Consider the following 20,784-nt stretch of genomic DNA (forward strand, 5'->3'; position numbering starts at 1 on the left):
TTTAAAGTGGTTCATATACAGCTGGTTTTATGTGGTACGACATCATGAAACAGAAACTCTCTTGTTTTTGTTTTTTGTACTTTTTGAAAGCTCGACAGCAAAGTTGATCTGGGTTGTGATGATCCATTGATCTGGATCGATATATCGATTCACTGATCAACGATCCAATATCATCAGTGCAAAGTCAAAACATCAATCCATATCATCATCTTTAAGTTACGCCTTTATTTTGAAATGTGTGTCACTGTCAAACAGCAGCAGGCAGACGGCCTGAGAGGACGACAATGTCTCCCACTACAACTGCTTTCAATTAACATATTTTAATATTATATTTATTTATTAATTTATGTATTTTCTGAACATTACTGTCTGGGATACGTCAGCAATGTCAGGCAACAACACTGATTTTGATACATTTTTATTGTTTATGCAGCATTAGATTTCAAAAATGTACCTTATCATCGATGCAAGATGTCTGTTACTGCTTTGTTTCATTTATCCTATTACCTTTCAAAGTTTTTATCCCTTTAACATTATTACTCTAAAGTTTTTACCTTCTAATCACCTATTACCTTACAAGATTACTTTCAGAGCAACTGAAAGAACCCGAATCACCGCCCCATGGTTGTATGACTCCGCCCACCAGTCCAGTGTCTCTGACAGTCTCCATCCATGTCAGTGAAAACATGGATGCTTCACACACAGAAGATCTATACAATCAGCACAGTTTCAAGATTAGAGTCACCAATTCAGTATCTGACCACATGTCTCCCCTTCTGTTCCTGAGATATGACGTTACAACATGGTGATGTCACAGTCAAGCTGACCTTTGACCTTTTGACCTTCCTTATTTTATCCCATTAGACATTTGTGTGAAAATTTGTCACAATTAGTGAATGAATTCTTGAGTTATGTATGTCAAGTTACTTTGTCACATTGACCTTTGACCTTCGAACACAAAATTCTGATCAGTTTATTATTCAGTCCAAGTGGACGTTTGTGTCAAATGGTGTTCATGAGATATCACGTTCACGAGAATGAGACAGATGCAAAGTCACACTGATCTTGACCTCTGACCACCAAAAACTGATCCCTTCATTGTTGAGTCCATGTGAATGTTCATGCAAAATTTGAAAAACAAAAAAAGTCCTCAAGGTGTTCTTGAGATATTGCGTTCACAAGAATGGGACGTACAAACAGACAACCCTGAAACATAATGCCTCCAGCCTTGGTGCTCGCTGCTGTGGAGGCATACAAATATCGTGATTTTTTATTTTCTCCATGTTGCACCGCCCTCAGCAAATCTAAAATTCACTTCACATTCTAAGAATAAAGTTCATGTTAAAATTTGGGTTAATGTAAAGATAATGTAGTATTGCTTAGTAAAGCATAGAGTACAGCGTGTGTGTGTGTGTGTGTGTGTGTGTGTGTGTGTGTGTGCGTGTGTTTACCCTGAGTCGTCAGAGTCGCTGCTGGCAGCAGATTCAGGGCAGTTCTGGAGTTTCTTCAACCACAGCAGCTGCAGATCTTTGCTGGACGCTGCAAACAGGTACTGACTGCCGTCCTGCAGTCTGAGACACAGTGAGACAAAACACCACAGTTATTATACTTTTATAAATGTCATTAGGTTTTGTTTTTCATTGTTAATTTTTGTTTTCATGTAAGTTCAGTTTCAGTTAGTTTACAGAGTTGGTTTGCTTGTTTCAGTTTAGTTGTTTGTTGTCTAAAAATGCTTAATGTTGGTTCAGTTTTTATTACTTTCAGTTTTATTTTTACTTTTATTATTAATATACTGTAAAGGTTTCTTATCAGGGTCAAGATTTAAGAAGTCAGAAAAGGTATTATAATATAAACACAACATTTTGTGGAGTCACAGTCATGTAGAATCTCATTCTTAATAAACATATGGACCAATATTTCCTCTTGTTGTGTTGAAAAATTTGACAAAATTGACAAAGACTAAAACTGAAGACATTTCCTGATTATTTTTATTTTATTTTACTTAGCTTTGTACGTTCACAATATCACTTCAGTTAGTTTTTGTTTTTTCTGAAGTCTAGTTTTCATTCTTATTTCAGTTAAATAAGATGTTTGTCTATACCCAGTTATTGTTTTTAATTTTAGCTCACTAGAATAATCTTGAACACACTTACAGTCAAAAAACAGACAATAAAAACCCTTCCAAGATATTTTCCAACGGGGTAAACTCTCTACATTTAATGACAATATCCACCACCTGCTTCATAATAAATACAGCATGTTGTGTTTCTTTGTTCAGAACTTTATTTTTAAACTCTAGAGAAAATTCCAAGGTTTTCTGAAGACGCCAAATATGTCTGAAATGTATATGTTGAAATGTCTGAGTGTTTCAAATGAAGCAGTATGTTTACTTTTTAGATTTTTGATAAAATGATGAACAACATTTTTGAATCCTTCCCTCGGTGTGAAGACATGACATTTATCTTCCATAATTTGTTGGAATATAAACTTTAAATATTCAAAAATATCTAATATTGATGGAAGAAATCAAGAAAGAGGAAGATTAATGACATCAGGAGGGTGAGGGTGCAGTTCACTCACATCAGTTTGAACGTGTTCTCCTTCCTCCTGTAGTAAACGTTCTCCCTGCAAACTGCTCCATCCATGTTGATAGGAGGCCACCTAGAGGTCCTCTGTGGAAACACACACACACACACACACACACGCACACACGCACACACACACGCACGCACACACGCACACACGCACACACACACACACACAATCCAGTGTTACTTGAGGCAGGAAATATTAAACTGAAGAGTCCTTCTGCCTGAAATAAAACTTCCTCTCTTTAAGCATAATTTAAAGTTTATTAAGTTCTGTTTTATCATGAAATTTAAAAAACACTCCCAATTCACACATGTATCAGTAAATAAAACACTGTGATGATGTAACACGCTGTCTTCTGCCATCAGGTGTGTGTGGTACCTGTGCAGCAGCCGCTCTGTCTTTAAACAGGCTGAGCGTCTCTCCTTCCAGAACAACAAACACCTCCTCCCAGTGCTCCAGACCCTGAACCAGCAGCAGCCAATCACAGAGAGAAGAGACACAGCTGATCATTAGTCAGCAAGATTTAATTGGTCGCTCAGTTGCACAAAAAACCAAACCAAAAAACCAAAAACAAAACAAAAAAAAACAAGCAAACCAGAAACTCTATCAGGAGCTGCGCATTGTCAAAATAAATCCAAACCTATATGACTGGACCATGTGTGACTTTAATGTGAAAGGACAGACACAGGAAGTGTCCACGCTCAGCAGTCAGACAGGAGTCAGGTTAATTTCCAGGGCTGGTACCTGCGGTTATTCCACATTCTAGTTAATAACATGTCGGGCAGGAAATCCAAAGTGTGGGATCATTTTGAGAAGGTGAAGGACAAACCCAAGGTGATATGTAAACTCATCTTCATTGGTCGACTACAAACATGACGTATCATCTGAAACATGGAAGCAGGTGAGTAGTTTCTCACCTTGTTTCCTCCTTGTTTCAGTTTGATCTCCAGCATCCCCTCCATCCTGATTGACCGCTCTGCTGTTACCTAGCAACACCACAGGTGTGTTAGAGAATGGCAACCAATCAGCTTCCAGTAATGATGAAGTCATGACAGTTAATGAGTTTTTACCTCTGGTGTGGAGCTGGCGTCTTCCTCTGGTAGATCTTCTAACTTCCTGTGTCGCTGTGGAGGAGACGGAGGCAGCTCACGTGTTGGGGGAGCGAGGTCAGCTGATTCAGTATCCTCCTCTGTGATTGGTGCAGCAGTCGGGGAGTCAGGTGGGGTCACCTGCTCAGCAGCAGGTGGAGAATCAGGAAGATCAGGCTCGCTGTGGAGCTCTTGCCTCGTTGAAGGTGGTGGTGATTCAGGGGGAGAATATCTTTCTGCAACCGGTGGAGGAGGAGGTTCAGTGGGAGCAACAAGCTGTCTGACAGGTGGAGGTGAGTCAGGTGGTGTAGCAGGCTTCGCTGGTGGGTTCAGGGGCTCAGGGCGGTGTCTGGACGTCCGCTCTGTGGAGAAGATCCTGGGCTTTGGAGCCAGAGGAGGTTTGGATCTGGGACGACCACCTTCCTCGGGAGGTGGAGAAGAGACAGAGGTCCGAGGGGAGGAAGGTGGAGGTGAGGGAGGATGTTCAAGAGCGGAGGAGTCTGGTGATACCTTGAGGGGAGAGGTTCGACTCCTCCAGGGTGTCACAGACAGGCTGGACCTGGGACTAGCAGGAGGACGGATGGTGTCTTCTTCTGCCTCCCATTTCTTCCTGCTGGCACTGAAGTGTCTCCTGGAGTCAGGGTGGAGGGACGGGCTGGGTGGAGGACTAGTAGAGGGTGGGGGACTAGTAGAGGGTGGGGGACTAGTAATCTTATCTAGCATAGATGATCTGATGGGTCTGTCCATCCTCCTGCTGCTGCTGACTCGACGGACGATGTCTCTGGAGGAGGAGGTCCATGGTGTCTTTGGATCGGAAGGTTTTCTCTTCAGGGACGAAACTCTGGCTGGAGGTTTTCTGTCCTGAAGCTCTGTGTCCTCATGTCCATGAAGTCTCTGCTCCCTCTGAGAAGACAAAGGAAACTTTACAGCAGAGACAAAATAATAATCCTCAGTCTATCACTTCTTACACTCCACGCTTTCGTGCTTGATTAAGATTTATTTCTCAGGTCTTCCACTGTGAACTGGTCACTGTCCTGAACTGACACCCATGCACAAACAACAACAACAAAGACATCACTTGCAGCGTGCTCTCGTACAGACGCAAACATGCAGGCCACTGAAGTCAGCATTTACGGTTTTGTTTGTAACTTGATGTGCAGTGAAAGCCACTGAATCTGTGAGCAGTTGATATGTTATGATTTACACCGCAGATAAAACTGACTGGAAATAATCTGTGTGGATTTCTGTGACCACTAGGGGTGTAACGGTACACAAAAATCTCGATTCGGTACGTACCTCGGTACACAAGTCACGGTTCGGTTTTTTTCGGTACAGTAATGAGAAAAAAAATAGACAAGTATTAAATATCTTTTACTTATTGGTAACCTTATTAAAACATACCACCACAGCAGTTAACTCTTTTTACACAATTTTTGAATGAAACAAATATATATAAAATCCTGCTTTTTCACATTGTTTGAATGAAAATAGGAATATAAAAGTGAAAAATAAAATCCTGCTGTTTTTTTAACGCACTGTTTGAATGAAAAATATAAATACACATTTCTGCTTAAACAGTTTTACTCAGTTAAAATAAAAAGTATAGTGCAGCTGGTCAGCTTTAAAGCCTGCTCAGATTCAGTTTTACTAGGAACTTACTTAGCTTTCCCACTTTGTTAAAGTGCAGTAAACAAAACATGCTTATATCTAAAGTGCAGCTTAAACAATTTTACTCAACTCCAATGGCGTTGGTTATTTCTTTAGCGCGATGGTCAGGGAAACGCTCTGTCTTTTTAAACGACGACGATATCGTAGTTTGCACCAGATTGCTTTTTCTAGTCGTGCCGGTTAACGTTCAAACTCGGGTGGTGTCGCTTTAGATGCGTTAGCATGTTAGACGTGTTTCCAAGTACATACCCGACTGCTGTTCTGCAGTGTCGGCACACTGCTTTTGTCTTGTCAACTTGTTTATTTCCATCTTCGTATTTTAGCCTGAAACCAAAGTGTTCCCAAATGGAGGACTTAAGGTTTGCGGGTGGGTCTTCAGGTTCGTCAGACTCACTTGCCATGTTGTCAAAATGCGAGAATGCGCTGCACAAAGTGAAAGCGGATATTTACGGGATTCAGTCCATCACTCAATTATGTCTGTCGGGGAACTAGATATTTTAAATGGTTCGGCTCGCAAAAACGGAATTAATATAAAACAAAATAATAATAATACCCAATAATTCGGTACAGGGTTGTGCTGAACCGAAAGTCGCGTACCGAACGGTTTGACACAAATACATGTACCGTTACGGCCCTAGTGACCACACTACTCTGAAAAATCAGATCTGTGACACAAGAGCAGTGTTAATTTCATTGATGAAAGCTATGTTTAAAACTTTTCAACTACCTTTTTTTCATGACAAAAATGAGATGATGATGAGCTAAAATTATATCTTGATAATAAAAACTAAGAAAAAAATCTATGTTTTGTTGAAGAGACAAGACGTGACGAAAATGTTCGTGGTGGACTATCGGACACTGAAAGCCGAGAGCGGCCGTGCTTGTAATTATTTTCAAAAGCTGCTTGAGCGACAAACGCCAGTAAATAGTCTGCACCAGGATGTTTCACAGAAACACCGGAGCAGCTGGAGAAATGCAAGTTTATAAGTGTGTGGACATTTTATTGTGTGTGTGTGATTTGGGCCACTTTAACCTGCAGTCTGAATGTAGCTACAGTCAGGTTACCAACCTGTGTTTTCTTCTTCTGTAGTGCGATGAAGCGGTCGCTCTGGGCCTGGATCATGGCCTCCAAGTCCTCCTGCCTCTTCAGGAGCTCCATGACATCAGACACAGAGTCCTGGAGAAACGTAAAGAGCAAACTGTGATACTTAAAAGCCTTAATTGTTCTTGTTAGATCTGTCACATTACCAAGCCACATTTTTACCATAATTGTTTTGCTGATATTGATATTGCAGATGCATTGTAGCCGTTTGTCTCCTCTATCTTTCTGTCATCACTCGTTTCAAAGAGTAACTTCACATTAAAAATCCAGTTTATGAGTTTGTCGGTTACTCTTGTTTACTTGTCAGTTATTACTTGTTTCCCGTAGCGAAGGGGATCTGATAAAAGCAACACGCAGATTGCCAGTCTACATGTGTTAAATCGGACTAAAGTCACACTGAATGATATCAATATGTGTTTCATGTCTGTGTTCACATTTTACTGAGTTATGAAGAGGAGGGAGAGATTTCACACAGCTTCCAGCAATCAGGCTCGTTTGAAGCATCTTAAACTCCTCTATGATCTGTGAGTTGCCGCTGACAAACTACTATAACTGACTTCCTGTCGTTTTAAGAACACCTGCCTCCACCTGTCCCCTCCACCTCCCCCAGTATGACCGCTCCTCCATGTGGTGCAGACGTACCCCATAGTCCTCGGCCATCAGTGTGTTTTCATAGGAGCTGAGCCAGCGCTCCGCCTGCTCCAGCTCCCTCTGCAGAAGTGAAATCTCCAGCTCCTCCTCGTACAGGAGCCTGGTCTCCTCCCACACCTTCTCCACCCGCACCTCCATCTCCTCCAGCTCACAGACACGCTCCCCCACCTGGGAGGAAGACAAAGGTCAGGATGTAGGGTAAGACAGAGTCAGCAGACTGTTCTCTTTGAGTGTCTCACCTCTGAGGACATGAAGTTCCCTCCCTCTATCAGGCGCCTCCCTTCCTCTTTCACAGCCTGGGATTTGCTGAGCTGTCTGTCGATGTGGACGCGGTACTCCTCGTGTTTTTTAATCAGCTGCTCCAGGTCAGTGCCCTCCACACTCTGCACCTCCCCTCGAACCAGCGACAGCACCTCCTTCAGCCAGGCCCTGAGACAGACAGACAGACAGACAGACAGACAGATTCATCAACACTGCTTTACAGAAAATGTGTTTCCTCTCTGCTGTGTCTGTTTCCAGCTCATGCACTCACTACAGTTGCTGAAACAAACACATCATAAAATTCTCATCTGTTTGTTGTTTTGTTTCCTCAGCCTGCTGATGAATTTGCATGGACACACAGTGAGGTGTGAAGAGGACCTACATGAGCTCAGTCCAGTGGGATAAGTATTTCTGCACGTCCTCAGCCTGGCCCAGTCTGGCTCTGCGCTGGGAGGCCTTGTCCTGGATGCTGGCCCAGCAGGCCTCCAGCTCCTCCAGCCTCTGAGTCACGGCGGCTCTGACCTGAGGCTGTCGTCTGCTCAGAGCCCGGCCCTCCTCTCGGCTCCTGGTCACCTCCTCGGAGATCAGAACCAGGTCCCTCTGATGGCAGAACCAACAACACGACAGGTACACAATGGTGTTCAGTCCATGAATCTTTATCACCAAACCCTCAAACTAAACCAATTCCCGCTCGTGTCCTGCTGGTGTGTCCTACCTCCAGCGCCTCGTGTTGTCTCAGCAGAGCCTGGATGGAGTGCAGGTCGTGGTCCTGGTCCTCTGAGTCCAGCACAGCCTCCTTCTCAGCCATCCAGCCCTTCAGCTCGTCCACATCGTGGTTAAACTGGTGAACCTCTCTGGCTGACTGCAGGTTCTGGAGGACACAGACTGTTACTCTCACCACCTCGCTCCTCTACAGGTGTCACACCGATGTGTGTTCTGCGTGCTGTACCTGCTCTCTGGTCCTGATGCTGCTGTTGAGGTCGTCCCACATTCCACTGAGGGCGTCGTCTCTCCTCCGGGCCTGGCTGTCCTGCTGTAGCCCTCTGCCCAGCTGCTGCACTGAGGTCAGCCGGCTCCGACCCAGAGTGGACATCTCCGACACCAGAACCTCCAACTTCTTCTGAAGGACCTGCAGGAGGAGGAGCAGAGGTGAGGAGCAAGAGGAGGGTGAGGAGAGACAACTGAGCTGCTTTACAGTTTGACAGACACAATTTGTACAAGATTCAGCACAAAGACAAGAATTGTCCTCTGTACTTTACTTTAAGAGACACGCTTCTACAAAATACTTTTTTCATCAAACGAAAAAAGTTCTCAAATGTCGTCTAAACACAAGCAGTCATACAAGAACTTTGCTGTATCAACAAAGCACTAAAGTATCATATCTTTTGTTTTTGTCCTATGTATTTTTTTCTCCTATCTTTTTTTGCCATATTGTTTTTTAATTTTTGTCATGTATTTCTTTTATTTTTAGAAAATCTTTTTTGTCATCTTTTATATTTTATTTTTGCTCTTTTTTATATTTTTGTCCTTTTTTAGCCACATCTTTTTAATTTCTATATCTTTTTTTGTGAGGTTCTCCATGTATATATTTATTTCTTTTTCAAACCACTTTTGTCTTATCCTTTGTTATTTTTTTTAATTTGTTAAAAATTTTGTCAAACCCTTATTTCTAAATTTCTGATCTGTTCTTTTTCTTTATTTTTTGCCTTTTTTTGCCATAGAGTATTTTTATTTTAGTCATTTTTTTATTTTGTGATCATCTTGACAATTTTGTTATTTTATTTTATTGTTTCTATATTCTTTTAATTTTGTAATATCTTTTTGTTATTTTTGCCATTTTTTCAACTTGTCCTTTTTTCTTATTTTAGCCCTCTTTTTTATATTCGCAATCTTTTTTTGCCGTACCTTTTCAATTTTTGCCATAATTTGTTTTTCTTTTTTATCATACCTTTTGCCGTCATATCTTTTATCCATTTTTGTCATATCTTTACCCCCTTTTTTGTTCATTTTATTTTTTATTTGCTGTATCTTTATTCTATTTTTGCCTTTTTTAAAATTATTTTTTGCAATTTTGGTTTTAAATTTTTGTCTTTTTCCAACTTTTAATCACTTTTTTTTATTGTATGTAATTTATTACTGTGTCTTTAGTGTACCACTGTACTGTGTTGATGGCTATATATTGTCCAAAATCCATTACGGCTGTGTGTAGCACCTTGCACAAACAAAACTTCCCCTTGGGGACAGTAAAGTAGGTATTATCTCATCTTCCCTTATCTTATCTGAAGTTGAAAATAAGCACATTTAAACAGGAAACTATGTAAAAAAAAAAAAGTCAACAAGGTTATGAATCTAACTTCTGGTACTTGTGTGACTCACCTCGACATCCTCCAGATCTTGTCCACAGTCCTTGGACTCGACCACAGTCTTCTTTGAGGTCAGCCATGTTTGTAGTTCTTTGGCTTCTCTCTCAAACACGTAGAGGCGGAGCTGGTCTTCCAGAGCAGCACGACGAGTAGCGGAGAGTCGAAGGAGAGTCTCGAAGTGTTCAAGGACGACCGGGAGAGACTCACTGACCAGGTGGCTGAGACAGACAGACAGGGAGACAGACAGACAGACAGACAGACAGACAGACAGACAGAGAGACAGAGAGAGAGAGAAAACTTTATTTTGTTTTACTTTTCAAAAAATAACAACAAAACATTTGAAGATTTCTAAGAATAAGAACAAACGTAATGAGCCACACTCATCCTGAACAAACACAGTCACACCTCATGTCCCTCCTCTCATTGACAGTCAGACCTCCTCCTGAGTCTGCAGGTGTGTGTAGAGGTAACCATGCCGTGTGTCTGTTTACCTGTTGGGATGTCCGAGGTGCTGGAGCGAGGCCCCGCTCTCCTGCAGCCTCTCCACCGTCTTCCTCTGGTTCTCCAGCTCCACGTCCACAGAGTCCAGCTTCCTCAGCAGAGCCTCCGTCGCCTCTTCGCTCCTCCCACAGTCCCGAGACTCCAAACCTGCGCGCTGCTCCTCCAACCACAGCTCCAGCTCAGACACCTCAACACACACACACAGGTTTAAATAACAGTTTATAAAACACCCTGCAGGCAAACCTCCCAACTGTGCATGAATGAACTCTATTTGTATCTTCACCTCAGTGAGGAAGGTGTGGATGCTCAGCGCCTCCTGCAGGAGCTTCCCCTTCCTCTCCGCCTCCATCAGCAACTCCTCGTGGAGACTCTTTAACTCCTCCAGGCGCTCACGGATGTCGTGAGACGCAAAGTGACGACCTCTGACCTGCAAAGGTCAATGTAATATGGTCACTGACAGACTGTAAATGTCTGCTACACCTAGTTATTCAATTCTTTACGTGATAATTTATTTTTCATTTTTATTTAATTCATTTTTACTGAAATTTTTTTTTGTATCACTTTTAGTTAATTTAATTTTATTTCATTATTATCTTTATTTACATTTGTTTATTCCTATATTTTAATTTTTATTATATTTTTTAATTAAATTTTTTTTACTTACTGTCTACTCACTACTACCATCTACCATCCAAATTAAAATAATAAATGGAATAAATTGAAATTGAATTTACTTGTCCAGACATGGGCATTGAAACTTAACAGCTGATTCATGCATGTCCTATAAATTTCAATAAATAAAGCTATGAAAAAAATTAGAGATGGCGCCTCACCAGACTCTGCCCCGCCTCCTGCACTGCCTGGATCAGTGGGGCGCGGCTTGAGATCTCCTGCATCACAGCCTGAAAAGCAAAAAACACTTTAGAAAAACACACACAGGAGAAGTTTCAGCAGGTTGCAATGTGCAATCCTCACCACTAGATGCCACTAAATCCACACACTGCTCCTTTAATACTCATTATTGTCAACATAAACGACTGTGTAAGTGTCATGTTTTTATGTTTCCCTGCTGCAGCACTGTGTGTGTGAGTACCTGGTGTTTGTGGAGCAGCTGCTGGCCGCTGCTCACAGAGCTCCCCCAGTCTTTAGCAGTGATGGAGGGCAGTCTGTCGCTCAGCCAGGCCACCTCCTCCTCCACGTCTCTGTAGAACTGGAACAGAACCTGCCAGGCCTCCAGGGTTTCCCTCCTACTCTGCAGGGGCTCCGACAGACTGTTGTACCTGACGGAGCGGAGGGCATCACACAGCTGTTACCAACACCGCCAAGCATAATGTGAAATGTTAAAGTATCATTAACTTTGCCACCACTAAGGTCTTATTTTCATTGTTTATGTCCGTCATATTTGTCAGTCTGTCTTTATTTGGAGGTCAAACTAAAAGTGAGCGCAGCTGAAACGTTGTAACTGCACAGAAAAACTATGTGCACACAGCTACAGTCAATACAGTAAATTAAAGCTGAAAAAGGAAGCGGGTCTGCAAACTGCAACCCCAAGGGGTGCGCCACGCTTTGAAGTCAACTTTTGTAGCGACCAAAACTGGAGTTACATCGTCAGATGATGTTACTGAGCCCAAAAAACTTTGTCCCATTGACTCACGTTGGGAAAGAGATGCCTGTAACTCAGTGGATGCATTTTTTTGAGTGTCAAATCCTCCACAAGATGACTTGTTTTTCTCGAATGACTGAGATTTGATCCATTTGGTCCAAAAACATTTGAAAAGGTATCTTGTTTGCTAATGTGGACAAATTGCTAGCTAGCTAACATAGCAAAATATGTTAACATATGATGTCATAAAAAGTATGATGCATAGCTGTAGATTTAACTACCCAACAGTATATAACATTTTTGTGGATAAAATTTCAAAACTTTTCCATGACTTTTCAAGGACCCTTGATAAAATTTCCATGACTATTCACAACATAAAAAATAAATGAACATTTCTCAATCTTTTTCCAAAATGCAGCAAAATTTAGTTGGACTTAGGACAGGTATGTGAACTTTGGGATTCATGATCTTAAATGTTAAATTACAACGTCAGAACATTATTTTTCTCTTATTCAAACATGTCAGATTCAAACTCTATTCAAACATAATTCCAGCTAGCTAGCATGCACGTAGGGAGAGACAGAAGATGAGGAGAAAATAGAGAAACGCACATGATGGCTAATAAAACGTCACACACAGACACATATAGGAGCTACATTACTTCAACAGCTACAGAAAATAAATTCGCTATCAGATCAAATATCAAATCCAGACCTGTTGATGGTGTGCGCCACTCTGGTCTGGATCTCCTCAGCCAGGAAGTTTCCCTGAGATTGGAAGATCTTTGCTGTTTCCACCAGAGCCTGTTAGATTAAACAGCAGTTATATGAACTGCACTGTGTCATCGCTCAGACGCACACATCAGCTGGTCTAAAACAGGAAGCGGACGTTGTGTACCTGGATTCTGTCTCTGTGTCCGTCCACCTCCTCCTCCAGGCCCTGCAGAGCTTTCAGCAGCCTGTTGACAGACGGCAGGTCGCTTCCACAGTCCTCATTGGTCAGTTCGCTCTCCACTGAGCCCACACACTGCTCCATGTCGTCCAATGAACGCTGGAACTGCAGCGCCTGAACACAACACACATTCAAGTGTTTAAACACAACTTCACTGATTCAGTTTCACCTGCTGACATGTTTCTGTTTCTAAAGACTGACTACAGCGCAGCCTGCAGACTACAACAGGATTAAACAAACCTGGTAGGCCTCCTGCAGTCTGGTTTTCTTCTCCTTACAGTTGTGGATCAGAGCGTCCCAGCTGTCCATCAGCTCTCTGAGTCGAGGTCGAACCTTCACTTCAGCCGATCGAGACTCAGACAGCAATTTCTCCGCTTCCTGCACAGAGACATCAGACACACATCAGAGGTGGGAATGTAGATAAATGTAGAGTAAGTACAACATCTGCCTCTAAATTGTAGCAGAGTGAAAGTAGAAAGTAGCAAAAGTGTCACCGTTTACTGATGTTTCCATTGTTAGTTTATTATTTCATAGTTAAGATTATGATCAGATATAATTTAGTGATCTGTATGTTTAAGGAAAATGGAAATGTTGTAATTACAGCTCACATTAAAAGAGTTTCACACACACACAGACCTTGGTGAGTGTGTCCACTCTGTAGCGGTTAGCGAGGATCTCGGCCTCAAAGCTCTGATGTTTCAGCAGTTTGGCCTGAAGGTTGGTTGGTTCCCTCCAGCTCTCATCCAGGGCCACGGCGTTACGCTCGTTCAGCCACACACACACCTGGAAAACACACACACATTTAACACAGGATAAACAAACACACCAGAGTTCAGCAGATAAAAGGGAACAGATTTAGAAGCAGGATGGGAAACAGATACAGTAGAGAAGATAGAGTCCAGTAGAGTCCAGTACCTGGTAGCTGCTGGACAAGAACTGCTGCAGCTTCAGTGACTGATCCAGAGCTTTGTGACGAGATCTGCTCTGCTGCTGCAGCTGGCTCCGCCTACACACAGACACACAGCCATGATATAAGAGAAATAAATAAGTATTTTATAGACAACAAACTGAGATCTGATGAGGTTGGTGCTTCTCATCACCTGGCGGCGAGCGCTTTGCTCCTGGCTCTGATGTTGTCGGAGTCGTAATGTTTCTGTTGGATCATCTTCTGGCCCAGTTTCTCCACCTGGTCCAGCTGCCCCACTTGAGCCTCCAGAGCCTCCTCAAACTGAGCCTGCTTCCTCTGCAGAGTCTCCACCTCCATCACCGAGCTCTGCACCGACACCAGAGAAGAAGAAGAAGTAAACGTTGATGCTCAGTTTGTTTGTTTTTTTTTTTTTTAAATCAGTGATCAGTGAGGTGGTTGTTACCCCCAGGTCCTCGTTGGAGAGAAACGCCTCCTTGTTGGTGAACCAGCTCTCACACTGCTCTACAGAGGCCAGGAAGACCTGCAGGAAGGTACCAACAGGTCAGATCATTACAGCTCTGCAGAGTAAATCATGCAGTGTAACAGAAATGCAGTTTCTAATGTATCACAATGAGATCATCACCTGCAGAGTTCGGGCCTGCTCCAGGGTCGTGTTGCGGTGCAGCCAGGCGCGGTCCAGTCCAGATTTGGCTTCCTCCAGCTGGTTCAGGGCCTTCTGGATCTCTGCCTTCGAACTGTGACCTGATCGGATCAGACCCAGACCGAAGTCCCGCACAGAGTCGACGCGCTCAACACGGGCATCGATCTCTGTCTGTAAAAACATTTACATGGTTAATTTTTATTTACTGTATTAACCAAGTACAGTGAAAGTATTCCACAGCACCACACTGAGCTGGTACTCTGAAGACGACTCTCACCTTCCAGTCCTGATGCTCCACGATGAGCTGGTCCGCCTCAGCCCTGGTCTTGGGAAGACCTTTCTCAGCCATCTCACTGCTCTGTTTGATGCTCCACTCCAGCAGGAGGCGCTGGTTGGCTTTGAACAGCTGCAGCTGGTGGGCCTCCTGCAGCTTCTCCTTCCTGAACAATCCAAGTCTCACATGACTTCATCTGATCACTCACACTATCAGGGTGCAGCCACACTGAATGAAGAAAACCTCACCTGTGTTTCACCTCCTTGTCCAGAGTCTTCAGAGCTTTCTGGACCTCCTTCTGTTTATTTTTCAGCTTGTCGCTCATCACTGATCGAGCCTTCAGGTGGTCTGAGACCTCCTCCTCCAGAGCCTGGGTAAAAATAGATGGAGCACAGTAAACTCACTGAGAGACTTCATGAACTTCATCAACACCCTTTTCACATCTTTTTTTTGCTGTTTTTATCACCACTATACAAGACAACACAAAGTCCTCTACACACTGCACATATCCAATTACCTGCTTTAAGTTTTGAAAAAGATATAACTAGAAGTTAGTTTTCCAGGTGCTTTTTCTAGATCTAAAAGGAGCCAGTGAGCACATCAGTCAAATAAGCGCTTTAAGTAGTTAAAGCAGCCAGAGCTAATGCAATTTCAGACATATTTTTCCACTGTAAACATAATCATATGGATTCTTTTTGATTGATGATGCTGATTCAGGAAATTTTCTAACTTCTACTCCAATATTGTGTGTAGAAATTGCTTTTTCAGCTCAAAAATAGCTGGTTGCATTATACAGCTGTTGCTTAATATCATTCAAAATGGCAACAAGTTTGCAGCGATGACTATGACAGCTATGAGGACAGTCCTAAAGTGGTTTAAATCCTGTCTCCAGGAACCATTTTGTCTCAAATTAACAACTATGCGTGTAAAAGGACGAACATTACATGTGGAGTTCCACAAGGCTCAGTCCTTGGTCCTCTTTAATTTAACATTGTCATGCTTCCAAAGGTCCAAAAACAATAAAATCAGCTATCATAATTATTCAGATGAAACCCAAATTTACATTTGTATTTCAGCATGTGACTACAGTAACATAGGCTGTGTCTCTGCAAGTATTTTAAACAAATCAGTGATTTAATTATTGCGCCAAAACATAAGTCAGAAATCTTGGTGTAATCATGGACCCAGAGCCCACTGAATCACAGCCCTCACACTGCCATCATAAAGATGTACCAAGACCCAGATTAATCACGTTAAGGCATGACTTAACACTTCTGTCTAGCAGGTTGGATCACTGCCACATCTTTTCTCAGGTCTCCCAAAAACATAGACAGAATATTATTTCAAATACTGAAGCAGGTCTATAAATCTTTCCAAGGTTTCCTTTAAAGTCCTGCAGGTGTTGAAACAAGCTCTCCAACTGACCTTTGACCTCTCCTGGATGACTCCGGCCTCTCGCTCTGTTTCCTCATGCCGCCTGATCAGGTTCTCCACGCTGTCCACATCGACTCCGCAGTCCTGACCCTGCAACAGCAGCATCTGCAGAGACAGAGGACAACATTAAGTCACCCTGTGTGTTAGTCTCAGTGGGGATCTGCCATGGGGTTTTAAGGCGGCATCAGATGACTGACCTTCTCGTTGGCTCTGTCTCTAACCTCCTCCAGCTCTCTGATGAGGGCGTGGATCACCAGCGCTCCCTCCAGCTTCTTTTTGTAACTGTTCAGATCTCCGTGGAACTTGCTCCACCTGGAAGAGACGAGATGTTCAGTATTTAACTGAGAAAACCATCCACACAGGTGAGAATAACGGTGAGTGTTACCTGTCATTGAGCTGCTGTCTCCGCTGTCTAACAGTAACCAGTTCATCTGCACTCTGTCTCTTCTCCAGTCTGGCTGCCAGTCTGTTGATGGCGGTGATGTGAGCGTCGTCCACCGTCACATTCTACAGATTAAATATACCTTCAGTATATTTATTTAAGTATCCTATACTGAATGACAGGCCTTTCATTTTAATTCTCTCTGTCTGATTAAGATATTCTGTCATATCTTAATATGAAGCCTCCTTGTTTCTCTCCTGCTGTCATTTGCCTTTTTAATTTTTGTTACTGCATTATGCTGTCAATAAAGATCCAAAATTTCAACAGTGATATTACATAGCAAAACAAAGAGGTCTGAAGTTTCAGACTTTGAGTGTATTAAATGAAAATGAAAGCACAAGTCACTGATTTGTGCCTTGAAGTAAAACAGAAAGATCTAATAAATACTACTGCTTTGTCAAGGACTGTGGACGTATGTGTTACAGATAGCAAGAGGCACTGACTTTGGGGAAAATCCACACAGTAAACTAATAAATTCACACTGGGTGAATTAAATGATGCAACATTTTCTCACCCCATCTCCAGTTCCCCTGAACTCGCTGAGTTTCTTCAGCAACTGAACTCCGTGTTCATAATCCTTCCCAACATCTCCAACATTAATCATCACCTCCTGAAACACACACACGTCAGAGGTAGACATTACACACTGGAAACACAGTGAAACACTATCCATCCCTGCATCCCTCCATCAGTCCATCAGTCCCTCACCTTGTGTCTGATCCAGGCCTCCACCTCTTCCACTTTCTGCAGGAACTCCAGGAAGTCTCTGTTATCTTCCAGAGCTTTCCCTCGTGTGGCCAGGGCCTTCTTCAGCTCCTCCCAGTGGAGCTGCAGGGAGGCTGCACTCCTCTTCACCTCCTTAGACCTCGGGTGTCGAAGGGAGACCAGCTCCTCTCCAGCCTGGAGGCACAGAACAACAAGAAGACGATGTGCACCATGAGGTTTGAGGTGTTTGAAGCCAATGAAGTCAGAGATGCTTCCAAAGAGAACATGTCATCTCACCTGCAGCACAGAGCTGATGATCTCGCTGTGAGCCAGGATCTCAGCCTCAAACACCTGATGTTTCTGGAGAAGCTTCATCTTTGCCTGCAGGTTGCTCAGGTCGGCTTTACCGTCCTCCGCCATCTTCTGCATCCGCTCAGACACCCACTCCTCAGCCTGACACACAGACAGACAGGTAATCACTTCTAACAGACAGACAGGATATCTCATCATGTCTTACAAGAAAAACAGGAGGAACCTTCTTAGAAATGTACAATGTCATCATTTGAATCTGAATTGTTGGATACCTCAGCAACGTCTCGGTTGAAGATGCACAGCATCCTGGAGAGCTCCAGCTCCTCTCTGCGCTTGACGGACAGCTCCTTGATCCGATCACGTCGCTTCAGGAGGGCCTTGAGTTTGGTTTGGACCCGTCCGCTCTTCTCTCTGCTCAGCTGCTTCTTTAGCCGCTCGGCCAGTTCCTTCAGAGAGGACAGCTGCAACAAACAGAAGGAGGGAGGATTTAAATGAACAGTTAAGGGCCAGCACATGAGGGAGCAGGCCATCAGCATGCTGCGAATGCATCTATCAGGACTGTCTGACAATGTGCCAGACTGTTGAATGTAGTGTGTTTTACAATGACAAATTACTCTATTTTAATGCAGACCTTGTCCTCCTGCGAACTAAGCAACTTCTCAAAAGCTTCGTGGCGTTTGATCAAACCCTCCGTCTCATCCACTGTGTTTCCCAGAGTGCTGTTCTGCAACAGAATCTGTGGGGAGATTAAACCACTGATCAGACACTGAACATGATGTTTCTCGTTTCCTCTGGAGGACAAACACAAAGACTGAGCTCACCTCCTGTGAGCTGGACGTTTTGTCCATGCTGTGAGCATCTCTGTAGAAGACCTGCTCCAGGTGAACGCTCTCTAACCAGCTCTGCTTCTGCTTCCACTGCTCCTCCAGTTTGTCTCGCTCCTCTTGCAGAGCCCCCAGCTTCTCCAACACCTGCAGGAGACGCAGTTAAACATCTCCGACTCCATGCTGCACCTAAAACACCCAGTCATTTCAAACCTCACCTCCTTCCTGTTGGTCCTGTCCTGCGCCTGCAGCTCCTCTCCCATGTCCAGAGCCTGTTGGTAGGTCTCCTGTCTGGCCTCCATCTCGGCCCACAGCTGCTGGTGCTGGGCCAGCTGGAGGTCGGCGGTCGCTACATCGCTGATGCTCTCCTCCACAGCCATCACGCCAATCAGCTGGTTGCACCACAGGAAGTAATCCTTCGCCTGCAGAGCACAAAGACACACAGGTAAGATCTGAAAAACAAGACGGCATTATTAATGTTTAATCATCTATCTGTCTGTCTTCACCGTGTTCAGGAACAGGTATCTCTGGCATGCCAGCTTTAGCTCCTCCTCCCTCTTCTCTGCACGGAGTCGGAGCTCCTCCCATCGCTCCACCACTTCCTGCTGCACTTCTTGCAGGCGGAGCTTCAACTGAGGTGTGCACAGGTCCAGGATGGAGTCAACGGCGTCCAGCTGCTCCTGCAACTGCAACACACGCAGAAATATAGTAGCTTCTAGGTATTTTTGTGTTGTTTGCAGCAGGCGTAAATACCAAGGAGACAACTTCATACACTACAACGTCAGTGGAGAGCGATGTATTGGTTTCCCCTCCATTGGGGACGGGACTTAAACAAGCTCTGTCTCTATACTCTCCGCCTTCTCTCTATGAGTCTACTCTCTACCTGCTGCTCTGTGACAGCCAGCTCGTGGAGCAGAGCATCATGTTTCTTTAGCTGCGACATCACTCCTCGCAAATCCTTCGCCACGTCATCAGGGATGCTCTTCTGTCGCTCCTACAGAGAAAGAGACACTCAGAGGGTTTGACTTCAAAATGTACGGATGGCTGCATGTATGTGATTTATGACAGAGAGATACTGTACCTGGATGAGTGTCAGTGCATCAGTCAGGTCCTGGTAAAAGTGGTGACACTCCTCAGCTCTCTGCAGCTGATCCTGACGCTCACGAGCCACGTCCTTTAAATCTTCCCAGAATGCACTGCAAACAAACAAATGTAAGAATTAAAACAAAGTCAAACACAAACTGCATCTACCAGTGAAGCCCTTTTCTTCCTTTCTGCCCTTTCTGTGTAAAAAAATTCTTTACACAAGTAACATTTTGAAAATGGCACAAAGTAATTTGGGTGAAATGGTGTAAATTTTCTTTTTAAATTAATCTGCGTTAGTGTTGGACTGGTCTGACCGACTTATTAACAAGATGACTCAGTCTTAGTGAACAGCTGTGTGTGTACCTGAGCTGCTGCAGTGTCTCCTTGACTGCAGAGCTCTGTGGATGTTTGTTGCGGATCAGTCGAGCAGCCAGCTCGCTGCAGCTCTGCAGTCTCTCCTCTCCGACTTCCAGCTGCTTCATGAAACCTTCAAACTTCCCGCGTAGCAACTGAAATGTCACAAACACACACACTCTACATCACAGTGACCTTTATCAGTTGCTTTATCAGGTCCATCTATGTTCTTTTCTGTTTTTCAAATGGAAACTTCCACACAACTGTTAGCAAAAAGCAGTGACATAGGTTACAGAGCTGATCATTCTGATCAGTGAGGAAAGCTGTACATTTTGAAGATCTGAGCTTGGAGGTGGATTATGTTGCTATTTTATTATTATCAAACCTTTATTTAACCAGGTGAAGACACACTGAGATTCAACAGACCAGTGACCACTTGTATTTTGCTCAGTAAAATTACTGTTTCTGTCAAAAGAGTCTTGTGGCTGTGTACAGGGACAGCAGCAAAGCACATTTTAGCCTCCTAAAACAACGCCCATCCTTAAAAAAAATAAATACCAGTACGCACTATTTAGATTGTTTTACTACTTTAACTTGCCATCAGACAGCCATTTTCGACAAGGAACTGCATCTGTTATATCACACTCTTCAAAGCTGCCAGACTCAGCTGACAGAAATGGAAATTTTTTTCTTACAGCACATGGAGAGTCTATCATCTCTCCAATTGTTTAGTTTATTTGTGTTTTTCTGTGACTTTCTGAGCAGCACTAATGTGGCGTCCACAGCAGTGCGTGAGGTTATAGGTAGCAAGGACATTCTGCAGAAAACTACTTCAGGTCACAAGTTTTTAGAAGGGCGTATACGCACCCGACCAAAATTTGAATTTTGGATTCGAGTAGAAAAGGACTTCATTTTTTTGGGAATCATGAGGAAACAGTTTAACAGCATTTATTTTGACAATTAATGATAAAAATCTGTGCTGGTAGTTAATTTACCTAATAATTA

General features: G+C 43.4%; 1 protein-coding gene across 1 annotated transcript in view; it reads right to left on the reverse strand.

Moving 5' to 3' along the window:
- The window catches only part of sptbn5 (spectrin, beta, non-erythrocytic 5), a 60,594-nt gene that overhangs the window by 2,624 nt on the left and 37,186 nt on the right, over nt 1-20,784 (reverse strand). Inside the window, exons 39-78 of the mRNA XM_049596068.1 lie at nt 19,789-19,934; nt 19,421-19,535; nt 19,223-19,333; nt 18,846-19,025; nt 18,558-18,761; nt 18,337-18,486; nt 18,147-18,251; nt 17,788-17,976; nt 17,501-17,656; nt 17,207-17,398; nt 17,013-17,108; nt 16,442-16,563; nt 16,254-16,368; nt 16,048-16,161; nt 14,871-14,992; nt 14,626-14,788; nt 14,331-14,519; nt 14,151-14,228; nt 13,881-14,053; nt 13,696-13,786; nt 13,417-13,563; nt 13,021-13,158; nt 12,727-12,894; nt 12,544-12,632; nt 11,320-11,506; nt 11,060-11,128; nt 10,510-10,653; nt 10,217-10,413; nt 9,739-9,943; nt 8,312-8,491; nt 8,078-8,233; nt 7,745-7,962; nt 7,341-7,530; nt 7,093-7,269; nt 6,418-6,525; nt 3,663-4,583; nt 3,510-3,578; nt 2,971-3,054; nt 2,581-2,672; nt 1,452-1,571 (exon numbers count right to left, since the gene is read on the reverse strand). Of these exons, the coding sequence (XP_049452025.1) occupies nt 1,452-1,571; nt 2,581-2,672; nt 2,971-3,054; nt 3,510-3,578; nt 3,663-4,583; nt 6,418-6,525; nt 7,093-7,269; nt 7,341-7,530; nt 7,745-7,962; nt 8,078-8,233; nt 8,312-8,491; nt 9,739-9,943; nt 10,217-10,413; nt 10,510-10,653; nt 11,060-11,128; nt 11,320-11,506; nt 12,544-12,632; nt 12,727-12,894; nt 13,021-13,158; nt 13,417-13,563; nt 13,696-13,786; nt 13,881-14,053; nt 14,151-14,228; nt 14,331-14,519; nt 14,626-14,788; nt 14,871-14,992; nt 16,048-16,161; nt 16,254-16,368; nt 16,442-16,563; nt 17,013-17,108; nt 17,207-17,398; nt 17,501-17,656; nt 17,788-17,976; nt 18,147-18,251; nt 18,337-18,486; nt 18,558-18,761; nt 18,846-19,025; nt 19,223-19,333; nt 19,421-19,535; nt 19,789-19,934 (6,470 nt within the window). The remainder of the gene's footprint in view (nt 1-1,451; nt 1,572-2,580; nt 2,673-2,970; nt 3,055-3,509; nt 3,579-3,662; nt 4,584-6,417; nt 6,526-7,092; nt 7,270-7,340; nt 7,531-7,744; nt 7,963-8,077; nt 8,234-8,311; nt 8,492-9,738; nt 9,944-10,216; nt 10,414-10,509; nt 10,654-11,059; nt 11,129-11,319; nt 11,507-12,543; nt 12,633-12,726; nt 12,895-13,020; nt 13,159-13,416; nt 13,564-13,695; nt 13,787-13,880; nt 14,054-14,150; nt 14,229-14,330; nt 14,520-14,625; nt 14,789-14,870; nt 14,993-16,047; nt 16,162-16,253; nt 16,369-16,441; nt 16,564-17,012; nt 17,109-17,206; nt 17,399-17,500; nt 17,657-17,787; nt 17,977-18,146; nt 18,252-18,336; nt 18,487-18,557; nt 18,762-18,845; nt 19,026-19,222; nt 19,334-19,420; nt 19,536-19,788; nt 19,935-20,784) is intronic.

This window comes from Epinephelus fuscoguttatus, linkage group LG14, assembly GCF_011397635.1.
Source record: "Epinephelus fuscoguttatus linkage group LG14, E.fuscoguttatus.final_Chr_v1".
Classification (NCBI taxonomy): Eukaryota; Metazoa; Chordata; class Actinopteri; order Perciformes; family Serranidae; genus Epinephelus; species Epinephelus fuscoguttatus.